At 37.1% G+C, this 21,119-nt stretch overlaps 1 protein-coding gene across 7 annotated transcripts in view; it reads left to right on the forward strand.

Moving 5' to 3' along the window:
• SFSWAP (splicing factor SWAP) overlaps positions 1–21,119 on the forward strand; it is a 104,954-nt gene that overhangs the window by 53,456 nt on the left and 30,379 nt on the right. For all 7 annotated transcript variants that reach the window (XM_024205744.2, XM_024205747.2, XM_024205745.2 and 4 more), the window contains exons 12-13: positions 2,471–2,704; positions 11,086–11,276. In XM_024205744.2, the coding sequence (XP_024061512.1) occupies positions 2,471–2,704; positions 11,086–11,276 (425 nt within the window). The remainder of the gene's footprint in view (positions 1–2,470; positions 2,705–11,085; positions 11,277–21,119) is intronic.

Raw genomic sequence — 21,119 nt, forward strand, 5'->3', positions numbered from 1 at the left:
GGGGGAAATAATTTTTTCCCATTATCAATACCATTTTAAACTTCAGCATTCTGTTTTATAAAATGTCCTGTTTTGTCCAAATGACAAGTAGAAATTGCATGCTATTTCCACTTTTCAGTATTTTGAGTATACTAAAGGTATATTCAGTATTATTCTATTTGTAGAGTGCTATACTGTTATGGAAAAAAACTATTCCATGTGAACTTTTTCACTTGCCTTGGAATTTTATCTTTACTTTTTTAGCATATCAGGTAGATTCTTGTTATAACAAATCTAAGCATCTGAAAATTTTTGCCTTTTAGCAAAAAGAGTTTTCTGTCTATAACTTACTTGTTTATTTCTCAGTAATTTTCATTGGGAAATTCCAACTGCTGATACCAAAGTGTTAATAAAAGTTTGTGTGCTCCGTTGGCCTCTTGTCCATGTGTTTTTATAATATTTTTTCAACCTGTGACTTGTAACTTTTTATACAATTGATCCAATGGATGACTGAGGGCTTGTCTGCAAAGCCCTCTGCAAATAACAGCGCTGCAACTTTCTCGCTCGGGGGTATGAAAAAACACCCCCCTGAGCGCAGCAAGTTGCAGCGCTGTAAAGTGCCAGTGTAAACAGTGCCCAAGCACTGGGAGCCATGTTTCCAGCGCTGGGAGTGACGCCCCTCATTGAGGTGGGTTTTTTTAGAGTTCTGGGAGAGCTCTCTCCCAGTGCTGCGCAGCGACTACACAAGGCACTTAGTTTTGCCAGTGTAGACTAGCCCTGAGTGTTTTCCTTCTGTCAAACCTGGCAGCAGGTCAGAAAAGGCAGCTCAACAAGTAGCAGATAAATACTAAACTGATGTCTTTTCATTGAAGTTTGAGCTAAATGAACATAAGAAAGGCCATGCTGGGTCAGACCAGTGGTTCATCTAGTCCAGTATCCTGTCTTCTGACAGTCGCCAATGCTTCAGAGGGAATGAACAGAACAGGCAATCATTGAATGATCCTCTGTCGTCAACTCCCAGCTTCTGGCAATTAGAGGCTAGGGACACCCAAAGTTTGGGGTTGCATCCCTGACCATCTTTGCTAATAGCCACTGATGGACCTATTCTCCAAGAACTTATCTAATTCTTTTTTGAACACCATTAGAGTTTTGGCCTTCACATCTTCCCCTGGCAATGAGTTCCACAACTTGACTGTGCACTGTGTGAAGGATTACCTCCTTATGTTTGTTTTAAACATGCTTCCTATTTATTTCACTGGGTAAGCCCTGGTTCTTGTGTGAAGGAGTAAATAACACTTACCAGTACTCATTTTCTCTACATCATTCATGATTGTACAGACCTCTTAGGTGTGGCTTTTCCAAGCTGAAAAGTGTCTTTTTAATCTGTCCTCATAATGATTTAACAATGGTGTAGTGTAGTTATTGCCTTCTACAGGCCATTTTTATACTGAGATTGAAATTTAGTAACTACTTGTTTGCTTCAGTTTTAAGGTGTCAAGTTGTATGAAATGCAGAGGAGGAATGTATTTTTACCCCCATGCAGCAAGGGTTGTAAGATGTAAAGTAAAAAAGCACAGCCTATAATACAGGGGTCGGCAATCTTTCAGAAGTGGTGTGCCGAGTCTTCATTTATTCACTCTAATTTAAGGTTTCGCGTGCCAGTAATATATATTAACGTTTTAGAAGGTCTCTTTCTATAAGTCTATAATATATAACTAAACTATTGTTGTATGTAAAGTAAATAAGGTTTTTAAAATGTTTAAGAAGCTTCATTTAAAATTAAATTAAAATGCAGAGCCCCCCGGACCAGTGGCCAGGACCCAGGCAGTGTGAGTGCCACTGAAAATCAGCTTGCGTGACGAAGGCGGCACGCGTGCCATAGGTTGCCTACCCCTGGCCTAATACTACAAATCTAGATGTCTCAAGCATTTCCAAGCTACAAACTTCATGAATGTATTTTTAAAGTTCTCTTTATTTCAGCTGTAGCACACAATGTATAAATCATGCCTAACCTTAAACAATAGAATTATTTAAGAGTGTAGCAAACATCAGCATGTGCTGGTCTTAAGCACTCAAAAGCTGAATACTAGTTTTTGCAAGGAAGAGATTATATAAACAATGTGTGGTGTTTTTTTGTTTTTTTTTTGGACCAGATATAAAAATTAACTTTAGTTCTATTTAACTTTTTTTGTGATGAATACTGAAAACAGCATGTAAATGCATCTCTAATGAGAAGGCTGAGCAATTTATAGAAGCAGCTAGAAAACATTGGCGGGGGGGAAATGATCAGCCATTTTCCCTTTCCCCAGAGTAGTGTGTACTGCTAACAGCACACTGAGTTTTGGGCGAGAGGATTGTAAAAATGGGGCAGTCATGTTTCATCTTTCAGAGTTTAATCTGCAGAGATGGTAATTAATTAAGCAGAAGAATTTAACCTGCTTTCCACAGTAGTGCTAGTGATACGTAAAAGTGTTACTCTTTTATCCAACAGCATCATTTGCTCCAATAAGCTTTGCAATCAAGGCCAAAGAAAATGACCTCCTTCCCTTGGAGAAAAACCGTGTTAAGCTAGATGATGACAGTGATGAGGAGGAGGAAGAGGGCAAGGAAGGCCAAGAGAATGCTAGCAGCTCTTCAAATATTAATCCAACACTCGCCGCTCCCTGTACTGCTGTCGAAGAGAAAAAACCTCAGCTTACCCAAGAGGAGTTGGAAGCCAAACAAGGTATGCTGAATAATACTGAAAATGATAAATTGCCTAAAGTAGTCTGAATTTTTCAGACCTCAAAAGCATTGTAAATAGGACTTGATTTTAGTTACTTTGGATCTTAACTATGTTTTCTGTTTCTGAAAACATTTTGAATCACTGTTCTCTCTACTTCCCCTGCTAATCTCCTCACTTAAATAGACTTCCAATACATTGCTGTTGTCAATTTAGATGGTAAGGAATCAAGCTGGCATCCCTACCAGCAACAAATTAATACACTGGAGCAGAGTGACTTTATTAGTCCATATGATATTTCTTTGTTTTGATTACAGCTCCTGAGTGAAATGTTAAACTTTTAGTTTTAAGGCTGTATTAACATGTATGGACATGGCTTTCTCTGTAGAACCTTTAATGCTTCCAGCTTTCTTCCGGTCATGTATTAAACTCATACTCTCTAAAGACATGTTGCTCTCTTGTTACTGGTGTAATGCATTGCTATAAGCTTTTGCCTGTTGCTCTGTTTATTTTGTGTGTTTGGGGGCAGAGAAGATTTGAATGAAGTGATCATTTAAGGGGATCAGACACCCTCAAGCCATTTCACATAGACGTTAATTTTATAAATGTGAAGATGCTGGCAATGTGTATGAACAAAACATTGATGTCGCTTGTTTTTAGAACCTTGCTTTTATATACATGCCAGTATTCATGGTCACTTATATCTTTTTATCCTGCAAACGAATATTGCTGCTTCAGAAAATGTATCATGGAATCACTTAATAGCATATCCTTTTTGCATTATGCATTCTACTCTACGGCAGTGATGCATATCTGTCACAGATTCAAGGTTTTTGATATAGTAACTAATACATATAAACATGGAATACAATTGTTTAACAACAAGAATTGTGTACCACATAGAAAATGTTAGCCATTAAAAGAAAATACATACCAAAAACTTGACACAGAAAAAATATCCATCCAGCATCTGTGTAGAATGCAGGAAATTATAGTGGAAACTGAAAAGGACTATACAAAGTGCTATGAGATTCACACAATACACTAAAACTTTTTTTCTCTAATCATTAGTGAATGTTGCTTATACCAGTTGTATGTTTTAAAAAAAAAAAGCGGGGCGGGGGGGCAAGCTGCAGAGTTTATATAAACTTTGAGGAGCATTGGGTATAAAGAGGGGTGAGGTCAGTGCTGCACTGTGGAGTGTGGTTTGTTTTTGTTTTTTGCTTGGATTATTACTTTTAGCTGAGAATAGACAACTGGATTTCTATTGGTATGTTTCATTTTTCATGGCTGGCAAAGGTACTTAGAGAATATGATAGGTGATCTTTTAGTCTGTATTTTTAACTGCAAAAATATCATTAAAATAGTATTTTGGAACGATGTATCTTTCCCCAGCACAAACTCCACGAGATATGGTACAACCTGGAAGAGAAAAGATTCTTATGGCAGGAGGTCTAACTGCTGTGGCTTCTAGTACAAACCCATAGCATGTAAATATTTATGCCATATGTTACAGGTCATGATATTTAAAATATATATTTTAAATCCTAATTTGCTATTATACATACAAAGTTTGTCTCTATTTTATCAACCTATTTCAATGCATCTTCTATTGTTGAATCTGTAGTAGTCTAATCCTTATCTTTGAGTGTATTTTATTTTAATTGAAAAAAGTCAGTGATCACCTTTAATGTGCATGAGAAAAAGTGTATTTACTTTTTGTGGATATGAAGACTATTTTCACATATAGGAATGAATTATCTTCATCTAGCTTTTTTCTTTATACAAAGTCTAATTAGGTTTTGATCTAAAGAAAATGTCTCAGTAGAAGCAAAGCACTGTAAAGTCTCTCAAGAAATGGGTTTCGCCCCTTATAAAAAGTTTCAAAGTATCTATTACTAGTGATTAAGCAACTACATTTCTACACTAAAAATCACTTTTATTTTGTAATCTCATAATTAACAAATGCAGTTAAATTACCATTTCATTTGTAGAATATCCTTGAATGTATAATAGTAATGAAGATGATAGCTCAGACTTGCATTTGGCTACTTTAAAAGGTTGTCAGTACATATTTATATAAAGCTTTTCCAATTAAACATTTCAAGTGTACAGGATATTCCCAGACACCATTTGGTGGTCCCGTATATGCATTATATGATGATTTTCCAACTGCTTATCAATCAATGAAAATAAAACTTTCATCCAGACCAACTTTGATTGAAGAATATAACGGGGTGACCAAACTTACTGGCCCTCCGAGCCCCACATGACAATGTTCAGAAGTTCGAGAGCCAGAGCGTGCCTGCCTTGAGGCCCCCCCTTCCTGCTGGGCAGAAGTCCTGAGACACCCCTCCCCACTGGGCAGAAGCCCCACCCCACCACCCCGCTGCAAGCCCGAGGTCCCGAGCTCCCCCCAGTCTAGTAAATGGAGAAAGGGGAGGGGGTGTAGGGGCCGTACTTTAACAAGAGCTGCATGTGGCTCACGAGTTAGTTTGACCACCCCGAGTATATAATTTGTTTTTTCAAATTACAGCTGTATTATGCACTTTGGTCCCACATGCTTTGTAGACAATATTCCTGATCTAAATGAACATTAAATAAAAATTATAATAAATTATTCCCTATGAAGAATAATTTGAAAAGTGTAATTACATTAAGGATTTGCACAGTGACTAAAAAAATAGTTCATCATTCAAGTCATGTATTTTCTTGATGTTTTAAAACTTTTCTCTATGTATACCTCAGTATGATTTTGCATGGTGCTTTACAGAAATTCTTTGCGATTTATGGTACAAACCACAAAGAATTTATAATATAAATGAGAAAAACACAGGAAATAAAAAAGGAGCCAGATAAAGATTCCAACAATAAAGGTGTGCATGTGAAGTTTGCAAGTTTTTTTGGTAAGACTAGAAAGGTAAAGCCATATTTCACTAGTGGAGGTCACTGGCTGTACAAGAAGGTGAGTTTTGAGGATATATTACAAGGAGAGTGGGGATGCATGCTGAGAAGAGGGAGGCTGTTACAAGCAGAGCGGCCTCTGGGGAAAGCGTGGGCAGCCGAAGAAAGACAAAGGGAACAAGAAGCCTAGAAGAGTCAGCAGAGCGCAAGACGGACTAGGAAGAAACAAGGAAAGAATTGTAAGCAGATGCAATCTTGAGAAGGCCTTTAAAAGTGAAGGTGAAGGGTTGGAACTCTATGTATACAGAAAGCCAGTGAACAGATACAATAGGGATGTGACATGGTCAGGGTCATGAAATTAACATTATTTTAGATGGTTGAAAGGAGTTAGGGGAGGGTTGGAAAGGAGGTTAGTAAACTTCTGACTACCATGTACATGAAAACGACGTGTATATATATATGAAATATATATGTACCATGTATATAAATACATGTTAACAGTTGAATCAAATTAAAATTTACATATTTCCATAATACAGTGAAATATGGAATTATAATTTGTCAAAGACTGTATCTTAAATTCATAACACTAGAAACTATAGAATATGTATGTAGCCTTTCCCTTTGCCTGAATGTGCTTTGTTACTATGGCAGAAAGATGCAAAGGCTCAACCGAAGTATTTTTTGGCGGGGGGGGGACAACTTATTTTTTTAGTGGAATTATTTATCAGAAGTATTTATATGAAATCTTCCCAGTTAAATTCCAGGTGAGTATTTTTGGAGTGGCAAGTTAATGAAACTACTAGAGGCTGAACTATTTAGTAATTGTAGGTGAGGGAAAGTTGCTAGATGTTATCATATTCCAGGGGAGTTCTTCTTTGCTTGTCTTTTGGACAGATAAAATATATTTTTAATATACACCTCTACCCCGATATAACATGAATTTGGATATAACACGGTAAAGCAACGCTCCGGGGGGGCGGGGCTTCGCACTCCGGCAGATCAAAGCAAGTTCGATATAACATGGTTTCACCTATAACGCAGCAAGATTTTTTGGCTCCCGAGGATAGCGTTATATCGGGGTAGAGGTGTATTTACTAATATTGGTAAACATGTAAGTTTTTGGAAAGAGTAACATTTCATTTAAAGGAGCAGCAGTCTGAATTTAAGAAAATATGGTCATCTTTCGTGGGACCCTCTAGCTAGTATTTTTTAATTGAAACAAGAATTTTAAAAGGGGAATTATTCTATAACTAACAGGTATTGATACTTTGTTAGACGCAGTCAGTATGCTCAAACTCTGCTGGTTACATGTTACATCAGGGCCGGCTTTAGGCCGATTCCCCGGAATCGGGCCCCACGCCTTAGGCGCCTTTTTAATTTTTTTTACTCACTCAGCAGCAGTCCGCTCCGGGGTCTTTGGTGGCATTTCGGTGGCGGGGGGTCGTTCAGTGCCGCGGAAGACGCAGAGCGGACCCCCCCCGCCGCTGAAGTGCTGCCGAAGACCTGGACCGCCGCCAGGTATTCGAATCGGGGCCCCGCTGGTCCTAAAGCCGGCCCTGTTACATTATAAAGAGGGTTTTCTGTAAGATTTCTAAATCTGTGTGAGAGTTATTGGTTTAAATACCTAAATATGTTTTTCTGCTAATAAAAACTAATTGTTCTGAATCCTGTAGAATTAATTTTGCCAGAGTTCAAAGGCCTGTGACTTTCTATTTTGAGACAGTGAAATATACAGTTGATATATCTGTTTATAAAATGTGAAATGGAGAAATGTATCACTCCAACTCAATAAAGAGGCAATGGCCATATAAATTACATTGCAGGTGTTAATTAGTTGTCATTTGCAATTTGTCTATTATCCTGTTTAAAAGTATGTATTTAATGATTTTAAGGTTACTTGAACAGAATTAAGCAAATTTGTGGTTTAATCAGGATACTTTTGTAATCATAGCACATTATCATAGTGTGCTTTGCTTAATTTCCTTTGAAGGAATAATAATAAAAATCTATAATTCCTAATAGTCAGAAGTACTTTGTGTTCCTGCAGGTAGTAAACAAGAGTTCTTTGAAGAATAGTTGCTCAATTATACCTAAGAATTCTTAGTGAAAGTATAATTCTGTAGTCAACATTGTAACTTAATTTTCGTTAAAAAACCATTTTTGTGATGTCTCTTTCCCCCCTCTGCTCTCCAATTTAATTTCCTCATGGGCGTATTGACCTGAAATTTCTCAGATGGTCTCTAGCCAGAAGAGTTTTATGGCAAACTGATGCTATTTTGAAAAGGTATTTTGGAGATGTGGGATTTTATTTTTATTTTTTTTAAAGTTATGCTTTTTCCATTTGAAAGCTCTTTTTTTCAAAGTAGTATTTAAAAAGATAATCTAAAAACAAAATAATTATTTAAAATATTTTTCTGACCAAGCATCAATAGGAACTCGCGCATATTGAGAACAGCTATAAAGGTAGGCAGAAACATCTAGCATTAGTAGCTAGAATTTCCTAGAAGCTCCATCATGTCTTGGCTGATATTTATAACTTGATTGGTCAAGTCAATAGAGCTTGAAAAGGCCAAATGCCATATAGCTCTGGTTCAAGGGATTTGGAAGAGTTTCTAACTCTCCTGGTGGAGCTTGTAAAGTCATCACTGTATCTGCTTGAAAGAACTCTCATGTTTTCCTGATTAATTTAGGAATTACAACATCAAATAGCTGCTTATTCATCATTTCTGGACAGAACTTTTTATGCAAGAATAAACCTGCAGGGAATTGTTCAGAAAACACGTATGCACTACAGTATGAACTACCTTGCATCACTAATTATAATATGAAATAGAAACACATTCAGTTGCTTATTGACAAAATATTTGATATATTGCCTTCATAATAATGTATCTACTAAAAGTCTTCCCCAGCAGAGATCTTTAAACTAGAGTTCTCTTTCAAGATAGGTATATTATAAACAAAAAGATCCTCATTAGAGCATTTTAGTTGAACAAAAGCACTTAACTCTAAATCTTCTGAGTTCCAAATATTTAAGATTCAACTCTGACCTGATTAACCTACATATCTACTTTACTCCATGTACATTTCCCTGTTTCTTTGCTTGCTGTGAGCAATCACCAACTTTCACATACTGGCTACAGACCCAATTCCTTTTGGACTGCCAGCCCATCAAGAGCCAGAGATATTAATTTCTTCTCACATCTTTGTCTCCACACAGAGATTAGCGGTAAAATCCTCCCATTGCTCATCTTAATGCTGTGATGTAAAGATCACGGTGTCATCTTGTACCTCAACCTTTAGATAAGGTCCTGAGGAGAAAAAACACCCCTTTTACCATTCTATAAATTGGATAACTTACTTTCCCTCATCTACCTTCTTTATACAGACTACAAATCTCTCATGCACCTAATACGGTTCAGAGATTTTTCTCTCCATATACATGCCAGATATACACATCTTTACCCCATTCACTCTTCATATACTTGGTGCAAATGTGAGAACACTACATCTGTTGGAACAGGCTTGGGACCTTGGTTCTTCCTCATGGATGCCAGCATGTGTGTAGAATGTGTTAGATTTTCATTTCTTTCAAACATCAATGATATCAAACGTTTCTGAAAGTTGAAGCTATGCACACACGTATCCCAGTTAGGTTGACAAAGAGCAGGAAAGCAAGTTGAATTATTTTTTGTTTTGGAATGTTAGTTTGAAATTAACTGTCATATAGTATTTTCTGAATTAATATTTAGTGTTCTCTGTTCTAGTAAGGTTTGTTTTGTTTAACATATATACATTTCCAGCTTTACCTCTCAAAGGTATATTTTTTTCTCTGGGAATTCCCTATGGTCTTCAGGTCTGAAGAGATCTTATTTAAGTGTTCAATTATTGTGAAATTAGCTCCTTTGTGTTTTTTATCTCTCTTCAGAATCTTGATGAAACTTGTACAGAGTTGAAATAATCCAGTTAATTTATAGGCCAACATTTGAAAATATCTTGATGTAGAGGAGAGTGTTTTTATACAATAAACAATCTACTGTAGATGAAAAATTGCTGTTCAGATTTTCCTTTTATCAAAAAAACGATTGAAAGAATATATATCTTGCCCTTCACTCCTAGAATATTAAAGATGATACATATGCACTTGAAAGTAAATTGATGGTATATTTGCAGTTAAATGGGGGGACATGTTTATATTTTGCTAGGTGTGAAACATACATCATATTTAGTGGGGTTATATATAAAGAGTGTGTAACTTGTTGCTTGTAAAAGGGAGCCACTTTCATAATGCTACAGAAAAATAATTCTCTAGGGTCATGTCCTAAACTGCACAGTTACAACGGTTGTACTTCTGAGAAGGGCTGTTGGGGATCTTGCAGGACAGGAAGTGATGTAAATGAGAATGAAGTTGAACTCTTGGGAATATCCTCTGAGTAGATAAGAAACACACTTCTTTTAAAAAAAAAAAAAAAAAGAAAAAAGAAAAATCTAATCAAAACTTCATGCTTAAGAAGAAAAATTCCCTCCTTCCCACTCTCCCTTCTCCAAGGTGGCTGTGCTGGGCTGTGAGCATCAGCTCCCCTTCTGTCTGCAGTTTGAGACGTTTTGGGGAAGAAGGGAATGGATAGGCTTTCACTCCCTAGGACGACTCTTCAAATCTTGCATTTAGAAGTGGGGAGGAAGGGTTTTTATCTGAGTTTAACCTTTAGTATAAAAAGCAGTCTACATTTAAAATGGTAGCAGCATCACAAAGCCTTGTGCTGCCACTGAATATGTATGTAAATGGGGTGAGGAATGGCAGGAAAAAGATTAATATCCCTACGCAGGTTAGGTGGTTTTGGGCCCACCTCTCTTCTTGTTGAGAAGACCCTAATAATCCACAAAAGAGGAGCAGAAAAACTCTTATCACTCTCCCCCTCCCCACCAAAGAAATTAAAAATAACAATTGGGACATACTATTGAAAGGGTTACTGGCTATTTAATCAGAAATTTTATTCTTTAAAAAATTAGTCCATTTAATGGTATCTGTTCAATATTTGCCTAAACCTCAAACATCAATGTAGACAGTGTCTACACCTGAGTATAGTGAGTTGTTATAAAAGCAGTAACTACAACTCGGAAAAGAATTGAAAACCCTGACATGTTAGCTTACTACCTTTTTGTAAAAACAACGAGGAGTCCGGTGGCACCTTAAAGACTATCAGTTAGTCTTTAAGGTGCCTCCAGACTCCTTGTTGTTTTTGTGGATACAGACTAACACGGCGACCCCTCTGTTACTTGATACCTTTTTGTAATAAAGAATATTTGAAGAAAAACAGCCATTCTTTTTATAGACTAATAGTTTTATATTGTGACTACAGACTAATGTGGCTTCATATTGTGTACCTATACATCCTTTCCGAAAGAAATGTGAAAATACTTGTTAGACACCGTATTTTTTGTAAATTCAGTGCATCTTTGTATGTTCCCTCCAATAGCAAAGCAAAAACTAGAGGACAGACTGGCAGCTGCCGCAAGAGAGAAGCTAGCACAGGCCTCCAAGGAATCAAAAGAAAAGCAGCTTCAAGCGGAACGCAAACGGAAAGCTGCACTGTTCTTGCAGACCCTGAAGAATCCCCTGGCAGAAGCAGAAGTTGAGAAAATTGAGGAGAATTCCTTTAATATGGAGGTAAATTAAGAGTAAATTCCATGTACCGTAGTGGTTAATAGAGAGAACCTATGCATAGAAATTCTTTGACTACGTTATTTTTTAATTAAGCTGACTTAGAAGTTACAAGCTCTTCCTGGATAACAGAAACCTCAGTTTAGAAATCTGTCTTTTCAGATGCCTTGTATATTTTTTGGATCAACAGAAATGTATCTATCACAATTGGTAGATAAATTTGAGAAATATTATTACTGTGTCAGTTTGTATGTTCTATACAATCAAATGAAAAAAAGCATGGTCGCATTTAAATCTAACGCTGCATTGAAAATCAGTGGATCAGTATCCGACCCACTCGAGATTAAAGTACATCTGATAGCATTTTTCATTTTCAGTTCCTCTATTGCTTGTAAATCTATAAATTGGGTTTTAGAAGAGGCATTTTGAGGTTTCAGTACAGTTCAGCTGTGGTTTGCATACATGTGGTTTATCTAGAGAATTGAAAATTGAGTTAAACTTAGTGTAAAACTGTGCTGCTGGAAATGCTAATACAAGACCCAAACAATGTGTGTGCACAATAAGCCCCAGACAATTGGACACTGAGTTATATTGAAAGACTGGTGGTGAGAGAATCCAGGGGCCTAATCATCCTGTCAGTTGCATATCAGTTGACTTCAGTGGAAGTTGCATATGCACAACTAATGGGATCACATGGTCCCTTATGTTTTATTTTTGCTGTTGCTCTTTTCCACTGAACCTTTATATAGTGTAAAGAACCAGTGTTTTTGGTACTGGAGGAATTTGCAAGTCGGTTTGGAGTAACACGTTGCACATTTCTTATAAAGCTCAATCTTTGATCAGTGGGGATGATTACCTCTTACTGCCTGTGAAGAATGCCAGCAAGAAAATTATGGTTGGTCTAAACTGAAAAGTTAGATCAGACTAGCTACAACTCTTGGATGTGTAAAAGAGACATAGTTAAGCCAATCTAACCCCTGGGTTAGACACTTGGTCAACAGAAGAATTCTTTGTTCAAGCTTGCTACTGCCTCTCAGGGAGGTGGATTACCTACAGCAATGGGAGAAGGAGATTACCTACAGCAATGGGGGAGGGATAGCTCAGTGGTTTGAGAATTGACCTGCTAAACCCAGGATTGTGAGTTCAATCCTTGAGCGGGCCATTTAAGGATCTGGGGCAAAAATCTGTTTGGGGATTAGTCCTGCTTTGAGCAGGGGGTGGGACTAGATGACCTCCTGAGGTCCCTTCCAATCCTGACGTTCTATGGTTCTACACTGAAGTGCTACAACAGGGTAGCTGTAGACATTCTGTAGCAGTGTTTTGAGTGTAGACATAGCCTTAGACATATGGCCTGTGAGAGGCTGCTTTCCTGCCTCTCTCTCCTACCACTAAAATACTTGTCTGCGGATATGGTTGTCAACCTCACTAGATCTAATACAAGGCAAGAATCAGCTGGGGAGTTTTCAAAATCTTTGTTTGAGTGAGTCAGTACAGTGTTGCTCTCTCATACAGGCAAAGGCTGAAAGCTGCTTGAATGTTGATAATGACTTAAGATCTGGTTCTGGGGAATAATAGAACTAACAGTAGTGTCCCCTCACTGCCCTAAATGCCTCTCTGGATCATTGTCATCAAAGAAATTAGGGGCAATTGTCTTGTCGGTGTGAGCCGGTTACTGGAATTTACCGTATCTGGATTAAAGATGATTACTGAATCATTAACCAGTTTTTTTCAGCAGACAATAGAACGGCCAAATAATTTATCACTAGTATAAAACTATTCAAGTTAGTCTACTGATAACAGCTGAGCATAACAGTATCTTGCTGGCTTCTTAAAGCCCTGTAGCTTTAAGAATTACATAGATCCTTTTTGTAAGATTTGCATTTTAACTAGCCAAGCTTTTAAAGAAGCATCATGGATCAAAAAAAGTTAAATGTTAACACATGTTCTAAAAGTATATTTATTTTTAATTATCAGGAGACTATCCTATTGATTTTTAAGGTAAAATAAGATAATCTTGCATTTTTATTACAGCCATAATAACTATCTTTTGAGTGAAAATGTATTTGCTCTGTCACTGCATGGAATAATTATCATAGACAACAGTAGGCATCAATCTTTGGTTCATAATTAAATCATGAAATACTGATCACAATGTATGTCCCATCTTATAACATAAATGAGAGCTAAAATTTTACCTGGCTAACTGTAGCTTTCTTTTTTACTCTAGGAGTATCTTTAATTTAATTTTTAATTGATTTTCATTTCTACTCAATATAGAGGCTCAAACTATATGTATAGTCCAAATAAAAAAAAAAGAGTAAGAGAACTGAAAAAATGCCCCGTTGGCTAACCAGAGTAAAAAAAGATTTTTCAAAAAATAATTAGGTTCATCGATGATAGGTCCACCAATGGCTGTTAGCCAGCATGGTCGGGGACATAACTCCAGGCTCTGGGAGTACCTAAACCTCTGACTGACAGAGCTGGGAGTGGACAACAGGGATGGATCACTTGGATAAATTGTTTATTCCCTCTGAAGCATCTGGCACTAGCCACTGTTGGAAGACAGGATACTGGGCTAAATGAACCATAGGTCTGACCCAGTATGGCCATTCTTATGTACTTCTCCAGCTTTGCACGTTCAATTACAGTTCATCTACAAGGTAGGCCTATATCTAGACACTAGAGGGTTGTTGCCCATGTCAGGAACTAAAGCAGAGCCTACATTCTTCATAAAGAGAGAATAATAGCATTCTGAGGAGGAGGATTGATTAAATAAATGCATTCATGGACTCAGGAGCGATGCGATCCTGAAATAATATTAAAATTCAGCTTGGACTCGGTTGCTGAAGGGCCTTTCTGTTGAAGTATTGGAAGGCCTGGGAACATTAATAAAAAGTAATCAGGGAATGCAGTAATTCCTTGTTTATATTATGTCATTTAATGTGTAGTATTTAGTATCTGGTTGTATAATGTGTAGAATGATGGGAACCCAACCTGGCTGAGGCCTCTAGGAACTCTTGACTTTTCATTTTAACTACAAGACTTCTTAGAGGACTGGAGAATGACCAGTGGGATTGTGCAGTGTTGTAGCCGGGTCGGTCCCAGGATATTAGAGCGACAAGGTGGGTGAGGTAATATCTTTTTTCGGACCAACTTCTGTTGGTGAGAGAGACAAGCTGATTAGTGGAGAGAGAAGGAAATAGTTCCAGTCAGACTGTCTCAAACTTCATATTCTTGGTTGAGTTAAACAAATTAGAACTAAAAACACCTTCCTGCCAAACAGTTAAATTAAAAATGTCTGTGAAGTGCTCTAGTCCCTTTCTACATCAGTTGAAGTCTGAGAGCACTCTACTTCCATTTTCCATTGCTTCAAGTGGGTGGAGAGGAAGCAGCACTCTAACATAACTCAGATGATCAGCATGTGCTTCGTAATCTTAACTATATGTGCAGAATAAACCAAAAGATAAAGAATGAGAGCTGTATTAAAAAAACAGGCTATCTCTCTGTTAAGGAGCATTGGAAACAAGAAAGAACTAGAAGACATTAAGTGAAGGAGTTTAATATCTAGTGTGCATAATGGAAACTTGGTGGGATAATTCACTAAGTAGTATAAAATCCATCTAAAAAATTGGAATAGTCATCCTGAGATGTTATCTTTGTATTGAGAGGTGAAAGAGTTAGCATTTTCTATCGATGACATGTACTTTTGCACACCATGTTGCCATCAGCCTACTACTGCCTGAAATTTGACAACTAGGTGTGGCAGTGATGTTGTGCTGAAGTTATGCTTGTCACAACTGTGTAGATAGATGCAAAGAATGAGCAAACCTGTTTTACCTCTATCAAACGGGTTTTGAAGTAATGCTAGTGCTGTGTTTTATTTTATACCTTCAAAATTGATTCCTCTGGTACCACGTGTACGATGTTTGATGCTATTGAGACCAACTGACATTTTTAAGCCTTTTTGCATTAAACTGTACCTTGAAAATAGTCAAATTGGTTTCTGCTGTAGTTGCATTTTTACTACTGTTTGTGTGGTTTTCTTGTAGCATTTTATCTTGACTTATTACTACAATATACATGCACATCTCTTGAGGCAGTTAGCACCATAAACAATTTAGGACTTGGTGAGTAGAGACCCAGTACCAAAAGTTACCGAGAGCTCTGAGTGACACTGGTAGCCAGTGGGAATAGAGGGTTCTCTTCACCTTTTCAAGGTCAGACTTGAAAGAGAACTATTTCTTCAATATTTTGTTTTCTGCATGTGTATTTATTTTTTAAAAAATGCACTTACACTATAACAAGGAAACACTACCCATCAACTCCTCTCCTTAGGAGAAGTTTGAGGAAATAGGCGGTGCAACTTGTCCTGAAAGTTAACAAAGAAGTTAGCAAATTGACCTAAGGTGGGAAGCCCTGAGGAGGACTTTGGAGTATCACTTTGAGCATCCCTGGTTAAGATAGTGATACCCTTTCCGTTTTCAAAAAATACCACCTGTATGATAGCACTGAAAAGTCAGTGTGTTTAGTTTGCTGTTTTATGAACAGCTAGTGTATGCAATTTAAATAGAAAATTCTGATTATAAAAGATTTACCAGTCACTTCCTTACAAAGAGTTTCTCAGCCTGCACTACTAAACATACTCTAAACATTTTTTTAAAGCATTTCAGTATGCTTTTAAATTGATGAAGATGAGACTTAATATTTACGAATAGAATGGAAACATTTTTGGAAAATGTATGTACCTACCATGAGCTGAGTCCAGGGTTTTGTGTTCTCATGATACCTATTTTAAGAACTGCAGCTTCATTCTTTTTTGTTTATTTGCATCAGGGAATAGAATAAATTCACTTCATTCGATTAAATACCTAATTCTGGCTATTTGTATTGGTTGAACTCTAAATATGTGTATCAGTATTGATAGCCTCTACTGACCAAGAATGGTGTAGCGGCTTACTAGACACATTCATCTGCCCTTATTGCAGTCCAGATCAAGTTTCACAACTGGTACACTAACTGAAATCTCTTTGGGATGGCAAGGAGCAATCAGTAAAATTGCCATAGGCATATTTGGGGAAGAGGAAAGCAGTGGGGAGGAAAGGAGGGATTTTGAAGATGCATTGGCAGCATGGAGGAGGCTCCTTGAGCTAGATCAGGTAGTGGAGAAAGCCAGTGTCGGGGCAGGCTGCAGTTTACTTTAGAATGGCTGCAGCCTGCTGGCAACAGCCAGTTTTGCATTAGTGGTTCAGTTTAGGTTTCTGTGAACAAGTCATGATTTACCAGATATTCATATAGCTAGTAAGGATTCCCTTACCTGTCTTCCTGGTATTATAAAATGTCAAAAATTTTGGTGATAAAGTAGCATGAACCACAGAAGAGGGGCTATTAGAATTACCCAAATTGTAAACAGTAGCACTTTCTAAATACCTAAAAGAAACAGGGAGAGAAACACAATCATAAAGTTGTGAAACGTAGTCAAACATCTAACTCGAAAGTAATCTTCAGTAGATTGTCCCAAATGTTGTCTGTTTCTGCCTCTTTGAATATGACAGTTCTATAGCATGAAGCAATCTCTCTTTTGGCCTTTCATTGTTTTAGGCTTGAAGATCTGTTCTTTGTTCTTTTCTTTTAGATGTTTGTCCTTATTTTTGTGCTGTGTATGACAGTATTCTTAACTCTATGGAGGGTAACATGTTAACAATTGAAATGAAAATTCATAATGCAGAGTCTAAAATTAGGAAGCTATTCAAAATTTGCCAAGCCTAAACAGGATATCTAAATCAATGTCATGCACACATTTTTCATATTTACTAATATAGTCAGGAGTATGACAATTAAGTAATATACAGTTGGGGGTTGCATGGATTTTTGTATGCTTCTATTTATTTCAGTTTTTTATTAAATGGATAATTTTAAAAACATAAATTAGCATGTTGTCACCTGCTTTGATTGTGGAATGGACTTTCATTTCTTAATGGATATTATGAGATCAATGTCGTTAGGTAAAATGTCTTTTCAGGGTCTTCCGTTTCACCTTGTAACTAATGCATTTTTCAAAATATTCTTATTTAAGCCCTGATTCTGCACCGTGGAAATCAATTAAAGTTTTGCCATACAAGCAGTATCAGGGCCTTAATCCCCGGCCATTCTTTTTTTTTTAAAGAACAAATAAAAAGCATAAAATATATTTACTTACTAAGTAACAGGTTTCTTTGGGAAAAAAATCTAAATAAAATCTACTAATTAATATTTTGAGTCGTGTGGTCTTTTGGCCCTAGTAATAGTTCAAAAACTTCACAATGTACCCAGATGTTAAGTTTTTTGGTAGCCTTCTCTTCAGTTCCAAATCCTTTCTCTGTTCCTTCTGCAATGACATGTCTCCTCTGTGATTCCATCATCTATAAGGCTGTCAGAAAGTCTCACACTGCAGTTTTGTTGTGGTAACCACATGACGGAGGGGAGGCCGAGCCAAATTTGAGTGAGTAGCATTCTGACCTGGCACATGAGGTGAGATGCTATTTCAAGCCAGGTGGTTCTCCTTACTGGGGGGGAGCAGAGGCACACAGAGCCAACTCTGGAGACTCTGGTCCCTGCCACTGGCAGTAGCATCCAAGGGATGACTGTGCTGAAATGAGCCGCCATGAGGGAGCAGAGGCGCAGGGGAGGCACAGTGGAGGGAGACCCTGATGCCCGGTCCATGTGCCGCTGCCTGTTTTGGGCTGTGATAGCAACTCCTTTTTGGGGACCCTCGTGGTGGGGAATAGGGCTGGATGTGGGGCAGAGTTATGGTTTTGATGTGACCGTATCAAAGCCACAACTTTCTTATAGTTTTGTTTATCTGCACTTTGGGAAAACATTTGACTGTTTTTACTGAGGGCTCTCATCTAGTCTGCTAGATGAGGCTCCCATGGGGACTCATTGATTTGATCCTAGCCCTTCTTGGAATTTAGCTGCAAAACATCAGAAGCTACTGTTCAAAATGAGGGTCAATCTTTCTGTTCCTTTCATAACTCCTGTAACTTGACTGCTTTCTTTCTGGTTCCTATTTTTGGCACCTTGTGCCCTTTGTGGTTTCCAATATGTCATTCCAATTGTAGTCATATACTTATGACCGGTATTTTGTCCCTTCATTTCAAAGTTAATTTGTCTCAGTCTGTCCTTGTGAGAAGATCCCACATGTTTATTCTCACTGTAGGAAATGGCTGTAATTTGAGGCCCTATGGCAAATTGCTTGACAGTTTTGCTGAACTGTCAGTACTGAAGTCAAATGCATGCTCTTTCTCAAGGTGCTGTTTTCTGGTTTTTTTTGTTTTGGATTTTTTTTTGTGCTAGAATGTCTTTCAGATTTTGTTTTCATGGATTTCAGATTTTTTTTCCCCATGTTTGGCTATTAATTGACTATTGGCTTGTATTTATACAACAATTCAATGGCAAGAAAACATGAAATTAGGTAAATAATGCTTTAAAAAACAGAAGCACAGAATCATAGAATGATAGAATATCAGGGTTGGAAGGGACCTTAGGAGGTCATCTAGTCCAACCCCCTGCTCAGAGCAGGACCAATCCCCAACTAAATCAGTAAAGCACTCATTCATCAGTAATATTTTTTGTCTTTACATATAGTTAAAACAGCACTTCAGTGAAAGCTCACTAATGTTGCTAGAGGATGTTAAAATACAAACACATACAATTATATGTACAAAATACACAGAACTTTGCCTTGATAAAGTTTCCCCCCAAAAACCCACCATGATAGTTTTCTTCAGCTGTTTTACTTTTGTTTATTGGATGGAGATGAAACCAGATAATGCCATATTATGGAATTTATTGACAACAAAAGATTCTCATTTTTTAAAAAAACCTATAAAATACACTTGCTACAAGATAGCTCTGTTGAACCTGAAGATACTCATCTCCACCCCATAAAGATCTAAATTTAGACAGTGCATAGTGTACTGTGCAGTGAAACCTGTTGTAAGGCTCTAATAAAACCAGTAAAAGTTGTCAGCTGCATAGTGATGATCATATCATATAATCATTGAATTTAGGAATACTTTAAAGTGGTCTCTAAAAATATTTACTGGAGGGGAAATTTACTACAACTACCACTATAGATCTTTAATGAAATAAACAAGACGGTTAAACTCAGTTGATGCATCTTTATGTACAAGACATACAATTTATAATTCCAAACTTTTTATTGTTAATGGCCTGGACCAGGATATCGTAACCATGGAATGTGCCAATATAATGTTATGAAAAGTGACTATCTCCATTTTAATAACCTCAACCCACAACCACATTTGAATCTCTATATAGCAATTTGGTGTATTTTCTGGATTATTTTGAATTATAGCAATTTCATTTACACTTCCAATGAAAGGTTAAGACTTCAGACCATTAATCCTGCATATGATGTACTGTGCAGACCTAAGGTGTGCAATAAGCAATACATTCATTTTCCTACCTGCCTCTAACAGCTAAAATCTTGATTGCTACATAGATTTTTAGAGCAGTGTTGTCTTTACACCTCTGAATTGTGGTAGCTGCATGAAAAAATTAGGTGATCCAAAGAGATGTAAGAGTTGCACTAATGGAAAACATATGATGCTTACGACAGCATTCCTTCATGAGTTGGATGTTTAGATACTGTAGTTAATAAGTGTATTGTTTGATTTTTCTGTTCCAGCTGTGGTGCTTGTTTGTTTCAAAATTTGTGTATCGTTTAAGGCAAAGGCATGTCAAGTTGCCTAGTTCTATAATCCTACTCATCTACTGTGTAGAATATCACCCACAGGGTAGTGAGAGGCCAGCTAATTGGTCCTATTTTCTCTGGAATTTTTTTTTTTTAATATCCAAATTATGATCTGTGTTGCCTTGAAATGTAGCAAGTGTTAACCCTTTCTCTACAACAGCAAAATAAGAACAAAGTTGATAAATTGTGGGTTTATTGTTGATGAACAAAAATTGGTTGCTTGAGTTAATCTATTATGGTGAAAGACAAATCGAGTATATATCATGGTTGTGTGCATTAATTTGTGGTGAATGAGAATCGATATGTAAATTAGATACACCCCTCAATCTCTGCCAGAGTACCAGGGCTGCGCTAGGTGTTAAGTTTGGGTGTATCAGTTTCAACTTGTTTTATGTTAAATATTTTCTGCAAATGTAAATTTAATTTCAAAGTTATCTCTATTTAAGAATAACAGGCTGTTCGTTACATTGTTGAATGGTGTGTTATGGTATTATGCAGAGCTTACTTTTGCTTTTTAGGTTCATATATATATTAGATTTGGGATTTCTGTGTATAACTTTAGCTGTGGTGGTTCTTTAAAATTCTCTAATTTTTCAGGGTTGCTTAAATAATACATTTGAAAACGTAATTTGTCATAAATGTTTCTGAACAGCCATCATACACCAACAAGCTTTCTACTGAGTGCGCACGTATTAAATGAAATAATATCCTAGCTTTAATTATATAGGGCCTGAATTTCCTTTCTTCTACACGAGTATTATGCTAATGTAACTGATGTATAAACAGCGATAGCTGTTCTGGAAATTCAGGTCTATAGTGTGCATAAGCATATATATATGAAAGGCATTAAAGGCTGCTGTTCTCTCTGTTATGCCTTCTGAAAAACGGCTAAAGAAATTAGCCTTAAAAATTCAGCAGTTCTTGTCTACAAGGGGACTGCATTAAATAGCATAGTCATACTCCTCTTGATACAATAAAAGCCAAGTTTAAGTTCTGGTGGCAAATTTCATTAGCAGCTGTTTCTCCCAACTATACTTCAAACAGTGTTTGAGTTGTGAATGCTTTTAACTTCCGACAGGATTTCCCCACTGTCG

Source organism: Terrapene carolina, unplaced genomic scaffold (assembly GCF_002925995.2).
Source record: "Terrapene carolina triunguis isolate 2854851 unplaced genomic scaffold, T_m_triunguis-2.0 Scaffold234, whole genome shotgun sequence".
NCBI classification, from domain to species: Eukaryota; Metazoa; Chordata; order Testudines; family Emydidae; genus Terrapene; species Terrapene triunguis.